Source organism: Gavia stellata, chromosome 14 (assembly GCF_030936135.1).
Source record: "Gavia stellata isolate bGavSte3 chromosome 14, bGavSte3.hap2, whole genome shotgun sequence".
Taxonomy (NCBI): domain Eukaryota; kingdom Metazoa; phylum Chordata; class Aves; order Gaviiformes; family Gaviidae; genus Gavia; species Gavia stellata.
In genome coordinates, this window is record NC_082607.1 from 16,262,170 (window position 1) to 16,278,985 (window position 16,816).

The window sequence follows — 16,816 nt, forward strand, 5'->3', positions numbered from 1 at the left end:
GATTGTAAACCTACTGTAAAATGATGGGATATGTTTTTTCTATCCCCTCCTTTTTAAAGAAGCAATAAAACTGTACATTAAAAGACAGGAAGGACATTGCTGAGTTACAAAAGAATGCCCCCTTTGTCAATAATTTGCAAATGTAAACAAAAAAGTTCAAGTAGAAAAGCAAACAAGTGTGCTGCTGCTTCGAATATGTTTTCTCCCCCCACGGCGTTAGGGCAAAGTTCTTTAAAAACGTGTCTTCACGGCGGTCATGAAGCATCTCAAAAGAGGCCTGATCTTCACTACCAAATATCACTGGTGAAGCTAAGCTCCTTTGCTGATAAAGGTAGCAATGGGTTGTTCCTGTGAAACTCTTGGGGATCCTTCATGGTATTGTTAAGAGGTAGCTGTCCATTTAGTAGTGTCAAAGGTATGTTACAGTATGTGTGATGGTTGCTTATGGAAGCTATTGGCAATGTTGCTGCTGACACATCATATTCATATCCTCTGCAATAATGTCTCATTTGCACAGAGTCTGCTTGATGGTAATCAGTTAAATCAGCCCGCGATTCTACCAAGGTGGCAGAAGTGCCTGTGACAGCAAGAGAGGGTACAGTCTGGAGGTCTCCGAAAAGGCCCTGCTCTGCAGAATCCAGGACCTGATGTCGAGACACCACCTCCTTTTTCTTCCCTGGCATTTCAAAGACTAGGCGCTTCCAAAACTTAGAATTCAGTTTGCTGCTTTTTGGTCCTTTCCACTTGACCACTGAGAGAAGTTTGATGGTGTGCTTTAAAGATTCCACTTCGTGATAATTCACTTTCCCTTTTAATTCAGTACACTCAATCAAAATAACTTTGATTTCTCCACTGACTAGCATGTTATGGAGTCTGTTTTCCATCTCAAAAATACTCCATCCTCTCCTGAGAACATAGTCTGGAGTTAACACGATAATGAGTCTTCTGCTTTGTTCAACACATCTTGTGAGATCTTCAATGTAGGCTACAAATTATAGAAAGAGAGAAAGAGTAAAGAATAAAGAAGTCTATTGTATCAAAACATCAGGCTTACAATCACGTATAACAAAATCCTACAGCTTACTGATCCACAACATTTAAGACAAGGGGCATTTCACAATATACTGCAACAAAAATAGGATTGTGTATCACAACGTATTTCTATTTATGAAGTACATATAGAAAACTCCTTAATTACACCCTCCACCCTGTTCATCTCAACAGAATGACATTTACATAATATCATCACTGTGTAGATGCATTAGCGTCTAAAAATACACAGTTCACTTACTGAAAAAATATAGGTCAAGATCAATGTAATGTTTGTGTAAATTTTAACATTAACGCTTGTTATGATTAACATCGCATTGAGGGAAGCACACTCTGGGAAGCAGTTCTTGTGTTTCAGATGCAAGGACGTGAGAGTGCTGCAGGGTGTATGAACTGTAACTTTCAAGAGCTCAAAAAGAAATCAACCCTCATCACATGCAGAACTTGTGCTATTGCATAAAAGCATCACGGTAGCTCTTTCTTCTTTAGGTATTGACTACAAAAGCACAACAACATTCTTTGTGGCCCAATGGTCTGTTTTAATATCACAAACCTGTGCTTCTATGTACCCCAAGGTATTAACAGAAACTTCACAAGTGACAGGAACAAATGGAAAATTTAAACATATTGGAGGTGTTTATTTGTTGAGACATCAGTGACAAAGAAAATAGTACTCTTTTGTTCATGCATGCCAAGTAGTTGCAAACGATCAGTGTAAGCAGAAATGCCAGCCCCATCATTAGCTCCATGATGTCAGCTTATTGAACTACAAAATATTCTTGAAGATAGACTTGGATCCCTGAGTTTTTCTTGTCCCAGGGATGCTAGGGAAAAGAAGCCAATTACACTGGTCTGACATGGAACAGGATGGGAAAGAGATCTACTTACAGACCTGATCCAAAACCCATTCAAATGAACAGACCTCAACAAATTTCAATGGGTTTTGGGTCAAGACCAGAAAAAAGAAATCAATTAAATTGAAAAAAAAAAAACATTAAGGGCCGAAAAGTGTTCATTGGTTGCATAGCATTGTGATTGTGAGACAGGATATAATTTTTTTTTTTAAACTACATGAACCTCTTGACCATGCTACTCAGAATGTGCCGCCTGACAACAGAGGAGAAGCATGTGTTATAAATGAAGACTTGGACACAAGAGCTGCACAGAACAGATCTTTACTCAGCACAGGGCAGGGCCTCACTTACACACACTGCCCTCTAGCAGGAACAACGATTACAAATAACATCATTAATCAACATCTGTTACTGCAAGACTCATTTTTATAGTCCCAGGCACCATACCACAGCATGCTTATTCACACCACTTCCAGTAAAGTAAATAGCTACAAAATAGGCCAACAGGAACATTCTAAAATAGCTTATTTTCATGAGACTGAAGGCATAGTTAGCATCAAATCTGCCTTTACCAATGTTTTATTTCACCACTTAGCAGCAAGAAGAATTTCTTTCACAAATGGAAAAAAGAGGCAATTGCAAACATCCCACAGACACACAAAAATTTAAGACATACACATACATTACAAATGTCTATGCAACAATCCTGACTTTTAGTTAATGTTTTATGACTCTTTAATCATGCAGCATTTACAGTTTTGTATTTTTTTCCTTAAAATATTTTACGAGGAAAACCCCTACATTGCTCTGTGTAAAATAGTTACTCATTAATGAAAAAAATTCAACATTAAAATCCATGGGAGAGGCAGCGGAGAGGGGAGAGAATCAGCAACAATGAGAAAATGATAAGCAGAACTGGTGAAACAAAACTTAAGGAAAGGTAGAAATGTTCAATACAATGGAAAGAGATTATCCCAATGTATCAACAGCTCAGACTCTTCATTTTCTTCCTTTCTTTCTGCTCCCAAAAAGAAAGAATTTAGGTGGGAAGCTTCATCATTAGAGGTTGAATCTGCAAGATACAGTAAAACAACAAACTATCATGCATCTTTCCTGAGACATATTCATCTCTCCTTCAAACAACTCAGAACACTGCTATGCACAAGACAATTCTCTGCAGGATACAATACTGGTCAGTACCTCATATCCAGGTTAGTGCTAAGCACAGCTGTGCATATACTATATGCATCCGATTAAAAAAACAAAAACCAAACCAACAAAACAAAAAAAAATCACGCCACTTTCACGTCTTCAAATATCCAGCGGCAATAATTTCAATAGCAACAACCCAGCAATAATCCATTATACCATCTCAATCAAAAACTCACCAGACTTTGCTTTAGTCAAACAGGGAATGATGTGGGAAGAAGACAGGAAAAATTCCCTATTTTCTCAGATGGATACTTCTCCCCTCTGTGCCTCTCCCATACTTCGGGCATGCCCACCTTACTTACTGGGTATTGCAACAAGTTAGAGCTTTCTAGACGACTACACAGACACCTTCACAAATGACTACTAGGTGCTCCTTCAAATTCCAAGTTTGCAGCTGCTTCACTGATAGACATGGCCAATGTACAGGGGGGCTGCTGATGCACTGAGGATAAAATGCACCGTATTGTAGGAAACTGGAAACCCAAATGAAAAGGCAAACGCATTTTCCAGCCATCTGGTCCAGAAGTACTTAGTACTCCCAATAACTTCAGCTTGGGACTACTGCTAAAGGTAGGTGACAACTTCCCTGGAGCACATGGTTCCATTGGGTGCACTCTACAGTACGTCCAACGTGCATAACGTAAACATTTCTGGGAGCAAAAGCATGATTCCCGCCTGCGGAAATTCAAGCTTTATTTTTTCCAGTGGTACCAAACTGACTGCATAAACCTGTGACTTGCTAAATCACTCACCCTCCTTTCACTTCGGAATTTGAGACTGCTCAAAATACTGCAGGTTGAATTGTCTGTCTTAAGAGTTCAGCCCATGAGAAGGTATTAAATCCAAGCAATCTATATTGCAATGTAGGATGGAGGAAAGGGTTGTTTTCACCTTTCCAGTGAACTAAGAAGTAATTGTCAGGCAATGGCTCTGTTTCACTTTAAAAAAAAAAACTGAGCAGGGATTTCAGGAATGACATCACCAACTAGGATCAACTATAAGATTCCAGACCAACATATTTCCATCAGATAAATATCGTTTTGCTGAAACTTCACTTTCACTGCAGGAGATGTCAACTTCAATGACATTTCATTGTGAGGGGAGAAAAAAATTGTCTTGACAAAGTCAGTATAGAATTATTTGGTTTTAATTCCCAAAGACTGTATTTTATCATAAACAAGAATGTAAAAATAAAATGTCAGCATTAGAATTAACCCACTTGATTTTATCAAAAAAGAACATTTTAAATTTTGACCCTTTTTTCCTCCCTTGAAACACCATTTTGCAATATGGCACAAAAAACTTTTTCAAAATGTTAGCATTTCCCATTGGTCAAAAAAATTAGAATTATGAATAGCTCTATCACTAACTTACTTGCATCATGTCCAATGCAATGCCCAAGGAGGTATGGATTAGACCCATAAACAAACATAGTTTTTGCATGGTTGCCCTTTAGTAATGAAGACAAATCACCTGATAGCAAATATGCGCTCACCAAACACTGTCAACATGTAACGATGCTGAACTGTAGTTTGAAGCGCTGGAGAAGTCCAACACATGCATCCCATTTGCAGTTAAATCATGCATAACTGCCTCTTGAATCTTGAATGAGCTACATTAACCACAGGCTGGAAGGAAACCCAGACAACCTAATATGCAAGCAGACTAAGAGCAAGGAAATTAATGAATACCACGGACACAGAGTTGCTTACACAAAGAAATGACTGACTAACCAGATTCGGATGATTTGCAGAAGCAGTTGAGGGAGAGGGAAAGGACACTAGAAAACGTATCAAAGTCCTATGGATGTTTTTGGGAAGCACGGTCTGCAGCAGCACAAGAACCAAAGAGTATCTACCATCAACGCCATACTGGCTGGTTGCTGGCACTCTGAAAATAACCAGCCTTTCTGCATTTGACAATGTGACTATCACTTGAGAAAGTTATTTATAGAAGAATAATTCAGTCCTGTTTTTTCCTAACTGAATAGTCCCCAAACCCTAACTCTGGATTACTTTATTATAACAAAAATGATTGCATGTCGTGCTTTTCCTATTTATTAAGTATCTGTTGCTTCTTTTAGCTCAGACCAGAACAGCAATGCAGTTGGAACTGCTGAAACACAGAGCAGAGTGATGGCCCCTTTCCAGAGAGAGCCCAATCCCAGTATAAGCTAAGGGACCACTGATGAGTTCAACATAAAGAAACAAATAATGCAGATCAACATGACTCACTGCCCTCTCCACATACCACTCTCATAGCCATCATCAGACTTTCTGCATTTGACATGGCAAAGGAGAAGAAGGAAAAGATGGCGGCTCTGGGGATGTCTCCTTGCAGACTGAAGTGTCTGAAGTGGTTGATTTTGGTGAAATTGTTTTGGCGACAGATGTTGGAATCAAAATTCTGGATATTTAGAATCAAAGACTCATAGATTCATACAGGTTAAAAAGGGGCTCTGGAGGTCTCCAGGTCAATACCCTGCCCAAAGCAGGACCAGCGAAGATTGCTCAGGGCCTTGTCCAGTACAGTTTTGAAAACCTCCAAAGTTGGAGGTTTCTTCTCAGTGTCTCTGGGTTCTGTTCCAGTGTCTGACCACCCTCATGGTGAGGAAAATCTTTCAAATGTTTAAATGGAATTTTCAGTGTTGCAACTCATACCTGTGGCATCTTGTTCAACAACTGTGCACCTCTGAGAAGAGTCTGTCTCCATCTTTCTGCTTTCCACTGGAAAGGCAACAATAAGATTCCTCCTTGCCTTTGTTTTTGTTGGCATTTTCTTCAAGAAACATAGTTCTTTTGGGTGCTCCTTTTGAACTGTGTGCTCCAGCTCCCTGACCACCTTGGTGGCCTTCAGTGGACTGTTACAGGGTAGCCAGCCTTTCTGGCTTTTGTTCATATTTCTTCCACTTTCAACTGTCATTCCTCTGTATCCCTGCTACCACCGCCCATGCCTGGCATTAAGTGTAAGATTCATACAGAGTAGACAACCAGGGACTTCTGAAAGGAGTTTGCAGAGCTGGGTATTCTATTCCCATTCCATACAAATGGTGTCCCATACCTAAGGCTCCTTGGGAACCGCAGGCACGCAGTCCAAGTGGATTTTCTTCATCCAGGAAGCTGGAATTCGCCAGGCAAAAACCACACACATGGGCAGACAAAAATACAAAGTGCCAGAAGTGCAATATTGACTATTGGGTACTTTTTATCACAGGCCTTAGGTGCTCTCCTGTTGTGCTGACAACCTCTCATTTTTCAGGTAAAAGCAAAGATTTTTATTTCATCACCGTTGTTCTTTTCAGTGCCTGATCTCTATACCCTGGGCTGAGCTGGAGAGAATTGCTGGTGTTTTTTCAATCCTGTCAAGATCAAATGCACATATGCTTAGAGAGCAACTAGATGATGCTCTAATAGACTTGTATCACTGGTATTAAAAATCCAACTTGACAGTTTTGACCTCTTCACTTTCAGGGTTTAAAATAATTTGCAGAAACCATGTGAGAAAAATATCTTCCTCTGATGTAGTCCCAATTTTAGAAGAGTCAAGTGCAAATAGATCTTTCTCTCTGTAGACACATCATCCTTAGCAAGACAGAAAATGGCTCAGGTAAAAACAGAACTATTTCTATTTTTCTCCCCCAACTACTCAGTCTCCTCAGGTCTCCTAACACTGAATTAAAAAGCTCACAGGGCTTGAGAGTCTGCTTGCTGTGGGAAAGGGTTTGTTAAAAAAGCCCTGAAAACTAATAGGGTGGAAAAAATGGTAACTGCTAAGAAACTTTAGTAACAACTGCAACTGTATTTTAGGGCTCACAGTCTCGTTATAAAGGCTAACATGTCCAATTATGCCTTAGTTACCTAGGCAGAAAGGTATATGTGCTGTCAGCTTTGACAGAATGAAGAACACTCACGCTGTTAAGACCAAAGAATATTCTGTAAGAAAAGAATAGCTGCTACAGTACTTCCTATAACATGCAACTCAAATCCTGGGTTACAAACTTGGTCTTGCTGCTTACACAGCACACTGCGTGTCACGTTTCCCTGCTGTATCACCTCTTTCATCTTCCAGCCTGCATGGCCACATGGGCCTCTGCATGAGTGAGAGCAGAGAAGCAGTGGCTGCTTGAGCCCTGTTTCCACCTCGCCAGTTTGGGGAGCCGGGTCCATCTGTGCTGCTCTCAGGCAGCACCAAGGTCCTTGCTGGCCACGGCGAGGTGGGCATCACTGAAGCCCTTGGCACCCTTCACGGTGGTTCTCCCACTAGGACAAAACGCTCCACTGGGATAACATTTGTATCCTGGGAAGGCGCAGAAACCAACACCTACTGCAAAATATGACTCAGTCCCATCTGACCTGAACTCTGGATGCCAAGAATCTACTTCCCAACAGTGAAGAGGTGGCCTCAGTCCCCACAGCCATCACCTCTGTCCTCCTAGGGACAACAACAGTTGCTCCATGGGCATCCCTGAAACAGATGGCCCTCAGCGCAGAGCCAAAATGCAGAGCTGGGATATGCAGTGCAAAGGAGCTCACTGCTGGGTGTGCGCGTCCCAGCTAAGGCACATCTGGCTGTAATCTCTCCCTCGGCTGCACAGGGACATGCAAAGCCTATCATAGCTTTTCCCCAGAGGTTAGAGATGAACCAGCTGGACAGAAACACAATCAAATTTGTCCCTGATTTTTTCTGAAGTCAGCTTTTAGTTTGTTCAGAGAAGCATGCAAGAAAGTTAATGAAATACTATTTAACAAATCTATTTTTTGCTTGCTCTCAAATCCAAGTAGCAGCTGTATGTATTGCTTCATGCCAGGAAGCAAGCGCAATAATGCACACCCTCCTGTGGCAGCACCTTAAAATTGCAGAGATTCTATGAAACAATCAGCCTTACAAAACACACCTTCTTTGCTGTACTGGTGGAATGGCACACATTTAATACACAAGATATAGAAGGAAACACATCAGAATGGAGAGTGGGAAAGCATTCCATTATGCTGAAAGTCATTTACACCAAAAGACGAGGAAATGCAGTACATTTGAGAAGAGATATTTCCTCAAATAAAACAGATAACTGTGATCAAACCCCCATTTTTCTATAGAAATCTACCCTGAAGAGCTATATATTTTGTTACATCCACCACTTCTTGTGACAGTCACTCTAAAATATGTTACATTTACCTCTGAATTTTCTAGCAGGTCCATACCACATCACACTGCCTGCTCTTTTCACTAAGCACTGCAAGTCCTTGTAAGACTGGTGAGCATTAGGCAGAACACAGCCCCGTTCCACTTGGCCAGCGCACACGGAGACCTTACAAATACAGGAGTCTGAGTCTTCCCTCCTTCCCCATCACCTCTCCCTCCCTCTTGCCCCCTCAAAATAAAGTGCCTTCCCCATATCTTTTTCAAAGCTAAAGCATGCAAATCGCACTCATTTCAGTTCCACATTTTATTCTGCATTGCCATTATGTCTGATTAAGTGTTCTTAAGGCTCCATGTGTTAGAATCAGGCCCTTTCATAATACTGAAGAAGTGAGGTTGAGAGTTAAAAATGAGGTATTAAATCTGTGAATGTTCATAAATGAGAACTGACAGTTTCAGGTACCCTACATTTTCAGGAGAGGTTAAATGAATACCCAAAGTGATGACAAGTATTTGCTGAGTGTCTGACTGACAAAAATAGACAAAAATAAAATACCATGCTGGCTGGTACAGCAAGTGGAAAGAAGACTCTCATTTCAGATTAATCTGTGCTTCAGTATAGTTATCATTGAAGGGCTAGCTTTAAACTCTTTAATTCACTTGTATAATTGCTATGTATAACTCTGCTATATTGTTGGATATGAAACAACTATTTACAACAGTTCTGTGATTTTTAACACAAAAAAGATGTATTTTCTCTTAATAATATCTAAAAATTCAGTACTACTTGCTTGTGCTGTCAGAAATAAGGCAGCTACGAGCCAAGTCCCCTTTCTGTAATACGTCACTAAGGGAGTAAAACTCGCATCTTGCAGGGGGAGGCCAAAAGGAATAGGGGAAGCAGCTCTAACCTAGGAGCTGCAAACGTGCATGATAAATTCAAGCCACTACATGGGACTTTGCATGATCTCTGACCAGGCTCTGACTCCTCTTTCCCAATGGTACAGGATTCAGAGCTCTCCCTCCAGCTCCCTCAAATGTCAGAGAAGAAGGAGGCTCCAACTTCTGGGGCAGACACCAGGGTTTGGCAGCAGCAAGGCAGCAGTTTCAAGCTTTTTGGCAGGCAGGTTGCTAATGCAGCCATGTTCTAGCTGTTTCATGTTTGGGGACATCTGCTCCAGCACAGCCATTGCTTTGTTTTCTTGTTCATATTTCCTATACAGTAGCATACAGGGAGACGTTCATATTCTCTTCTAATATTTTTCATGGAAGTGATTAGCAGACAGAATTTGTAAAAAAGCTTATTTTTCACAAGGATAGCATTTCAAATAAATGTGATATTAAAGCAAACATACTGTGCATTCAAAATTCATCAACATGATGCAGATGATTCATGGTCTTTTTTGACTTTTCCAAAAATGAATCTGGAAGAAGAGATGCCATAACTACAGCTAGGAAAGCATTAATTGTTGGTACAGACATCCAAAGGTGCTGCTGAATCTTCAGACATGGCAGCAAAACTGATTTGAAATGGACAACTGTATTTCACCATCAGCATGGAAAACAGCATCAGATCACTGGGCTGTACATAGTCCTCTGAAGAATCAGTATTACTTACACAATACCAACACTGCTCAGAAATGCAACACTTGGTCAGAACTCCAATGAAAAAATTGCACCTATACCATTAACTGGGAAACTATTGTAGCTATTTATGAGACTTCAAAGTTAGGGAAAAAACCCAAAAGACAATGGGAAAGATGACTTTTACTTGTGAAGCTGCTGTAGACAAACAAATAATTATTGGAAAAAATAATAATCCCATTTTCAATGATAAAACAGAGACTACAAAATCTTTTTTGGAAGTTTTCTGCATAGCTACCCATGTCTGATGTAAAGATTTTGGACTACAGAGTTGCTTCCAGTGCTGCAGCCTTCCCTGAAAGGAAAGTCCAGCTCCTGCCTCCACTGAAATCAATGGCAGTTCCTTCTGATTTCAGTCGTGCAGGAACAAGCTGTAACCTAGAGCTCAAATTTGCAGTACTGAGGAAACTTTCCCAGTCCTCACAACCACTTCACAAAGAGAGGTTTCCCATATCTAATACTTATCACACCAGCCCTTCATGACGCATCAGAGAGAATTCAAACTGAAAGGTCAGAAATACTTACTTCCACTAGGGATCAGGTCCCTATCTGGAATGAAGAGCTTATATCCATAGTGCTTTTCTAGAACATCCGGCAGAATTTCAAGTGCAAACTGCTCCTCTTCATTATTATCACAATCTAATGCATCAGGATCCACTTTGGTGTATGAAAGATATGCATCATATTCCTTGTTGTCTGTAGGAAAACAAATTCATGTTCAGCCTGCTGTTTGCAAGAGCAATAGGAAGAATACAGGAAAGTACTAGGAAATCATATTATTCCTTGAAACGATCAAGCATTTCCCAACAAAATTGGGACTTTTCACAGGAACATATAATCTGGCTTTCACAGAGAAATTTTTCAGATCTGGACAAAGGATATCCTTTCAGTTTTCTTCTGCATGTTGAGCTAGTTAGTAACTCTGCTTCATGTGGTCAATGTACACATTTCACATCTGAAAAGATCGTGGGCAAAATTTTGATACAAATACTAAAGCTGGAACTTTTTATTTTAATCCTTTACATATTGTTAGTGGAAATCTTTCAACTTCTATGCCTCAAGAATGCTATGATTATGTGAAAGTTTTGAGCTTGGAAAAGTTTTTGAGCCTGGAAAGTTTGGGAAGTTTTGAGCACGAAAAACTTCCCTCGCACAAGTAATTGTGAGAAAATACTTGACTTAACTCAAATGAATACCAATTATGCAGAAAACAATGACAAATACAAACGGTCCAAAGCATTTTTTCAGAAAATCTTGTAGTTTGTAAAACCAATATCATAATTTTAGAGGTCACTTGATCCAGGACATTTTAAATACTTGGGGCTCACAGTATGAGAGAAAGAAATAACTCCAAGAGCAAATGGGGTGCAGGGGGAGACTTGCCCCCCCATTCTGCCTGCAGCTCAGGGGTGGAGGCAAAGCCTCATCAAAAGGTGGAGGCAGGCAGTGGGTGACACAGGGGACCCAGGCAACGCCACATGAGGACAGTGGGGCTGCAACACAGTGGTCTGGCTAGAAAGGGCAGCACACACCTCCTCTTCCCGCACAGCACTGGGGCTTGTCTCCAGCTCTCTGCATCTGAAACACGGAGCTAAGAGCTGGTGACTGTGCCAGGAACAGAAGTGGCACCACTATCGAGCTTGGGATCCATGCTGGGATCAGACTGCCTTAGTGACATTTCTCTTTGCTATTCCTCTGCAGTAATGGAAAATAGTATATTGAAAAAGTCAACCTTCAGCAATTCAGTATCCAGGGAAGAGCACAGCTGCCATTATGTACAGAAAATGAAAAATCAAATAGTTAATGTTGTGAGGACAAAACTGCATGAATGGAGGACTGCTGAGTACCAATTATCTGTAAAGAGTAGCGCACATGAAAGGTAATTAAAGCAGTTAAAAATCATCAATATATACTGATAAAAAGAAAAAATAGCTAATCATAATACAATACATTCCTTGATGACCTTGAAATGATGGTTACTTTCTTATAATTCTTGACAAAAAGCCAGACCCATGAGGGTCAGAGCTACAGACAAAGCATGTGAATAATTATACGTTTGTAAAAGGCAATTTGCCTAGTGTCACCATAACTGTATGTGAGGATGTCCACCTGGCTTGCTGATATTTCTTTGAAATCAACAGCACACAAAAATAGTAGTTACTGATGGAAAGATGACAGAAGAACAAACAGCAAAGAAACAAAGGCCACTCAGCTTTGGAGGTCTGTCCAAAACCTGCTACCCTGTCCGTAATTGAAGCCTGCCAAAACCTTTTAAGAGAAGCCAGTCACCAAGTGATCCAGGAGGCAAATATCCCTGCAAACATTTGAGAGCTCTATAAAGGCAGCAAAGCAAACCCCAGAGCACTGACATGCCTGGTTATAAAGCAGCGTGAAAGCCGCGCATGGACTGTGTGCAGCAGTCCCTGAGCTTCCATACAAAGAGGCAAGAAAGCCGTGCATGGACTGTGTGCAAGCAGTCCCTGAGCGTCCAGCCCCTTCCAGCTGTGTGGGTACAACTGCCCTCTCAAGTCACCTCTAGTCACAATACAAGTAAGCAAGACATAGACAGAACCAGTTCCCCCGGGCTCCTGTGAGTCTGTATGCTTGTGTTACATCTCTACAGTCTCAACTCCCTCTTCACAAGCTTCACATCGACAGGATGTAGCAGAAGGACCTATCCAAGCTTGCCCACTGCTTGCCCTGTGTGCTTTGGGTGCAGCACTGTTTGGAGCCATTTTCTAAATGGCTTCTCTTAATCCTCAGTATCATTTTCTCTACAAACAATGCTATGCACAACACAGGAAGTGAATGCATCCAACATTGCTTACCTAGGATATTTTTAGAAATAGGAATAAAACAAATCTGTTGAGTTCCAAATGTTCTATTTTAAAGAAATACATGTATAAATGGAAAACGACCCTGCAATTGCATCTCTACAGCTGACTGCTCATGGGAGCTCTGTATGTTCCCACTATAGCCTACACAAGTAGAAAGACACATCCCGGTATATGCTTTGACTTCAGGAATATTCTACCTCCATCTTTCATTCTGCAGGAACAGAATGAGACACAAAGCTGCAATAGTTCTAAAATCATGCCCTGGAAAAATAAAAGGTTGTTTTCAGAATTAACATGCACACAAAATCCCCTATGTGCTCATGGGGCTTTGTCTAAACAACTAGAAAATAATACCGTTTCATAAATTAAAAAGTGATTGAACCAAGGAAGTTACATGAACAAAAATGCAGTGGCTTCACACAGAAAACACGAGATAAATGAATCAAAACAATCTGGAGGAAGTTACCACTTTGAGTCACTTTTTGTTGGTGTGAACCAGAGATGTTATGTTGGTATAATCCCAAGGTGTTAGAGGTAAATTACTTCCAAAACCACATAATCTCACCCTTCACTTTCTCCTATGTATCAGTATAAATATTGTGCAGTATTGTATAGTATGAAAAAAGCATCATTTTAGGTTTTCCCACTCACACATGAAGATCCAGAAGGAGGAAGTTTCCTAACTTCCATTCCTGCTATTTATCGTTCCACGTTGTAAAATCCCCTGGATGTCATTCCACCCCTTCTCTAAAACTCCTATGGATTTCATTCTAGCAAAACATTTTCACACCATATCTATCCAGTATTAAACAGATGTATTTATTATTTTGATAACAGTAACGCTAACTGCAGGAAGTAACAGGTCTGTGCAACTGCACATTGTTTCGGCACAATAGGGGAAATGTGTTCCCTGCTCTTTTTTCAAATACGTTACTGTTTATAGATACCATTCCAGACTGCCTACATGACTCATGAGTGTGGGCAGTGGGCTATGAAAAGTACCTGTACTTGAATACTGTACTTCAGATATTTCGCAGATACCAGTTATATGCATATTAATATCATATTAATTATGCTATAATAGAAGTGTTAAGAATTTAATAACCGGATTTAAAGCACTTGGATTTAGTTTACCAGGGCTTACTCCAGCTTCATAGGAGCAGGAATGTTCTATACTCAGAAGCATCAAAGCTTCTATTTAAAATACATGTTTAGCTTTAGGCACCAAACAGAATATATGCTAGTGAGAGGGAAGGGGGGAGAAGAACATTGACCACCAGCCTAGTTTATTCCTAAACATACTCTCCAGGCAAGCTGTACATTTCCACTAATTTGTTTACAGTCTCCCAATTAACTGAGGTAACTAGTTAGCCTCAATAACAATTGCCTCTCAGTAGTTACTGGCATTAGTTGGCAGCCTGAACACAATTCACTGGAAATGTTTAATGAAAAATACCTGGTGAAAGGGCTGCCCATATACAGTATGGATCTCAGGAGAAGTGATCCTGGGCATATGTGGCACTGGGACACACGATCGTGAAGAGTTCTCATGAGGAATCAGTTCACAAATGACATTCAAGCCTCTGTAACAGACTCACAAACAATTCTTCTGACTCCCATTTGCTTACGGCATAGCCCAGTGACATTTCAGTGAAAAGACTCATTGATTTCAGGGGGCTTTGGGAGAAAGTCTTAGGGCTTTACACTGTTGGGTGCTTAGTAGTTTGAACTTAAACTGGCAGCAGGTATCTTTTGGGATTCATGTCAATCTAGAAGTTTCATCACTATGGGTCTCTGAAATATTTCCATTGCATATACTGAGTTTCCTGCTTACCTTCAGCTGCTTCGTCTCCTCCAAAGTTCTGTCTGTAGAACAGCATTAACTCTATGTTGTAGCACTTATAGATGGTCACGAGCAAAATAAGCAGAAGAAGGATGGCTCCCAGTCCTCCAGCAAGCTCTATTTTGTAGATCAAATCTAAAATTAGCAAGGAAGGATGAAAAGGTTATGATCTTTTCGAGCTTTATTTGCTCTAATCCACTGCACAATTCCACATAAAATTGTGCAGCTTCCAATTATAACCAGTGTAACATTAAGGAAGCCTAATTTTTTTGTTCGTTACCTATTACTTAACTTTACCCATTTACTCCATCTACTGCCCAACTGAAATCACCATCCAGAATGCATTTGAGGCTATAATCATAATTCTTCTACAAGGGAATTATGAGCAATTTTACACAGAGGATTAATCAACTTTTAATTAGCTTGTGGAGTTTGAAACTTCTGTATTGGCAGAGTGCATGAAATGCTGTATGCAGCATGTGAGAATAGATATACTAGACATATTGTACCCCATTTGGGAGGCTCTAGTCCCTCAAATAATATTAAATTTTGGGTTTATATTTGTGAAGCCAGTGGATAAGCTGATGTGACCTGCCAAGCCACGACTTCAGCTGAATCACTGGAGAATGAATTGTGCATCCAGAATGCCCAAGATAATGTGAGAAGCCAGGAGCACACATCAGGCTGCTAAGAGCCACTTTGTTTGAGTTGTGATGGCTACTAACGGAGTTTGTTTACTACACATTATACTTTAATGGGATCTAGTGCTAGTTAAAATTTCCTACTGGGACACTTTTTTTAGGAGACATCACAAGCAGTCTGCCTCAAAGAACTTCACAAATTCATCCAAATGCAATTATCCATCTTTTACAGCTGGGGAAACAGAGGCATAGAAAAGTGAAGCAACATGTTCAAGGTCTTTCAGCAAACCAATGCCAGAATGGGATAAAAAAACTTGAATACCAGTCCAGTGCTCTACCTGATGTAAGACACTAACTTTAACAGTATTGCTCTTTAGCCTGAAATGTCCTCTGAACACCATATTGCTCATAATACCACTTGGCATATTACTTAGCCATAAGACAGAAGATGACAATTTGACAATAGCTACCTCTAAGACCCTATGTTGGTTTAGATAAGACATCATGAAGATACTTGCTGCTGTGATAAATACAACGTGAAGATGTAAAAACTGTAATACAGGCAAGACAAAGTTTTTGTGACCTTTACGCTTCTGAAACTTAGGTCAGAAAAAATTACTGGTATGTAATTTGTGTAATTTTCAAGATACAAAGCAAATTAGTTGTATATCTTTTGGGGTTATTCTTGCCTTGCCATGCCTTGTATTTCAATAATTAACATCGGATGTCAAGCTATTCCCAGTTTACAGTATCTCTGATGTCTGTCTGGTAAGAAGTCATGGACTAATAGATGGAAAAAGTCTTATTATAATAGCTATTTAATCTCTCTGAGAACACAGGGAATTCATGGGACTTTTATTACACTGCACGATAAAGTTAGCATATGCTCTGGGGATAAACCTGGTCAAATGAAGAACAAAGTTGGTTAAAATCACTTTTCAGGGAAAAAGCTATTTTTTTGTTGTACTTAATCTTTTTTGCTAGGAAAGTGAGATGATGGCAAATCTGCCATCTTGAAAGGAGAGAAAATGCTGAGTCCTGATCACCTGCAGCCCACAAAGGAGCACAGACTTGTGTTCACTTGCTGGGGGAATGGCAAGTTATTGAGCAAAAACACAAAGTCCAACTCAAAAGGCAGAATCAACCTGCTTTTGCATGTCCTGTATTTGTCCTACTGCTCCATAAACTCTCCTGGAGTTCAGACGTAAGGAGTCAGAAAGCCAAGGCTTTTGGGCTCCTTATTTCCATCCAAAGGTGAAGGCAATGGAGAAAAAACTATAATGTTCAGTTTTCTTGCCTACTCCAGCTCTCAGTCTCTGCCTCTGATAAATGCCTTCCTCCTCAAGCGGTCCTCACTGAGGTTAATAGGGAAGGCAGCACACCTGACATTAGGAAAGGAGTTTAATCTGGGCTTTGTGCTGTAATAGTGACTGCAAAATAGTAAATAATAATATTCTGATAGTTTCTAATGTAAAAGAATATAGAAGGACTTAGCCAATACGTAGCATAGAGGATTATGGTCTTTAAAATACTACAAGTCTCATAAACACCCAATAAACAAGAGACAAATATATTTTAGAAGGTTCCTCATCATTTAGT

At 40.2% G+C, this 16,816-nt stretch overlaps 1 protein-coding gene across 1 annotated transcript in view; it reads right to left on the reverse strand.

The window, feature by feature from the left end:
• Positions 1 to 236: 236 nt before the first annotated feature.
• The window catches only part of IL1RAPL2 (interleukin 1 receptor accessory protein like 2), a 381,828-nt gene continuing 365,248 nt past the window's right edge, over positions 237 to 16,816 (reverse strand). Inside the window, exons 8-10 of the mRNA XM_059824474.1 lie at positions 14,568 to 14,711; positions 10,422 to 10,592; positions 237 to 985 (exon numbers count right to left, since the gene is read on the reverse strand). Of these exons, the coding sequence (XP_059680457.1) occupies positions 288 to 985; positions 10,422 to 10,592; positions 14,568 to 14,711 (1,013 nt within the window). The 3' untranslated portion in view covers positions 237 to 287. The remainder of the gene's footprint in view (positions 986 to 10,421; positions 10,593 to 14,567; positions 14,712 to 16,816) is intronic.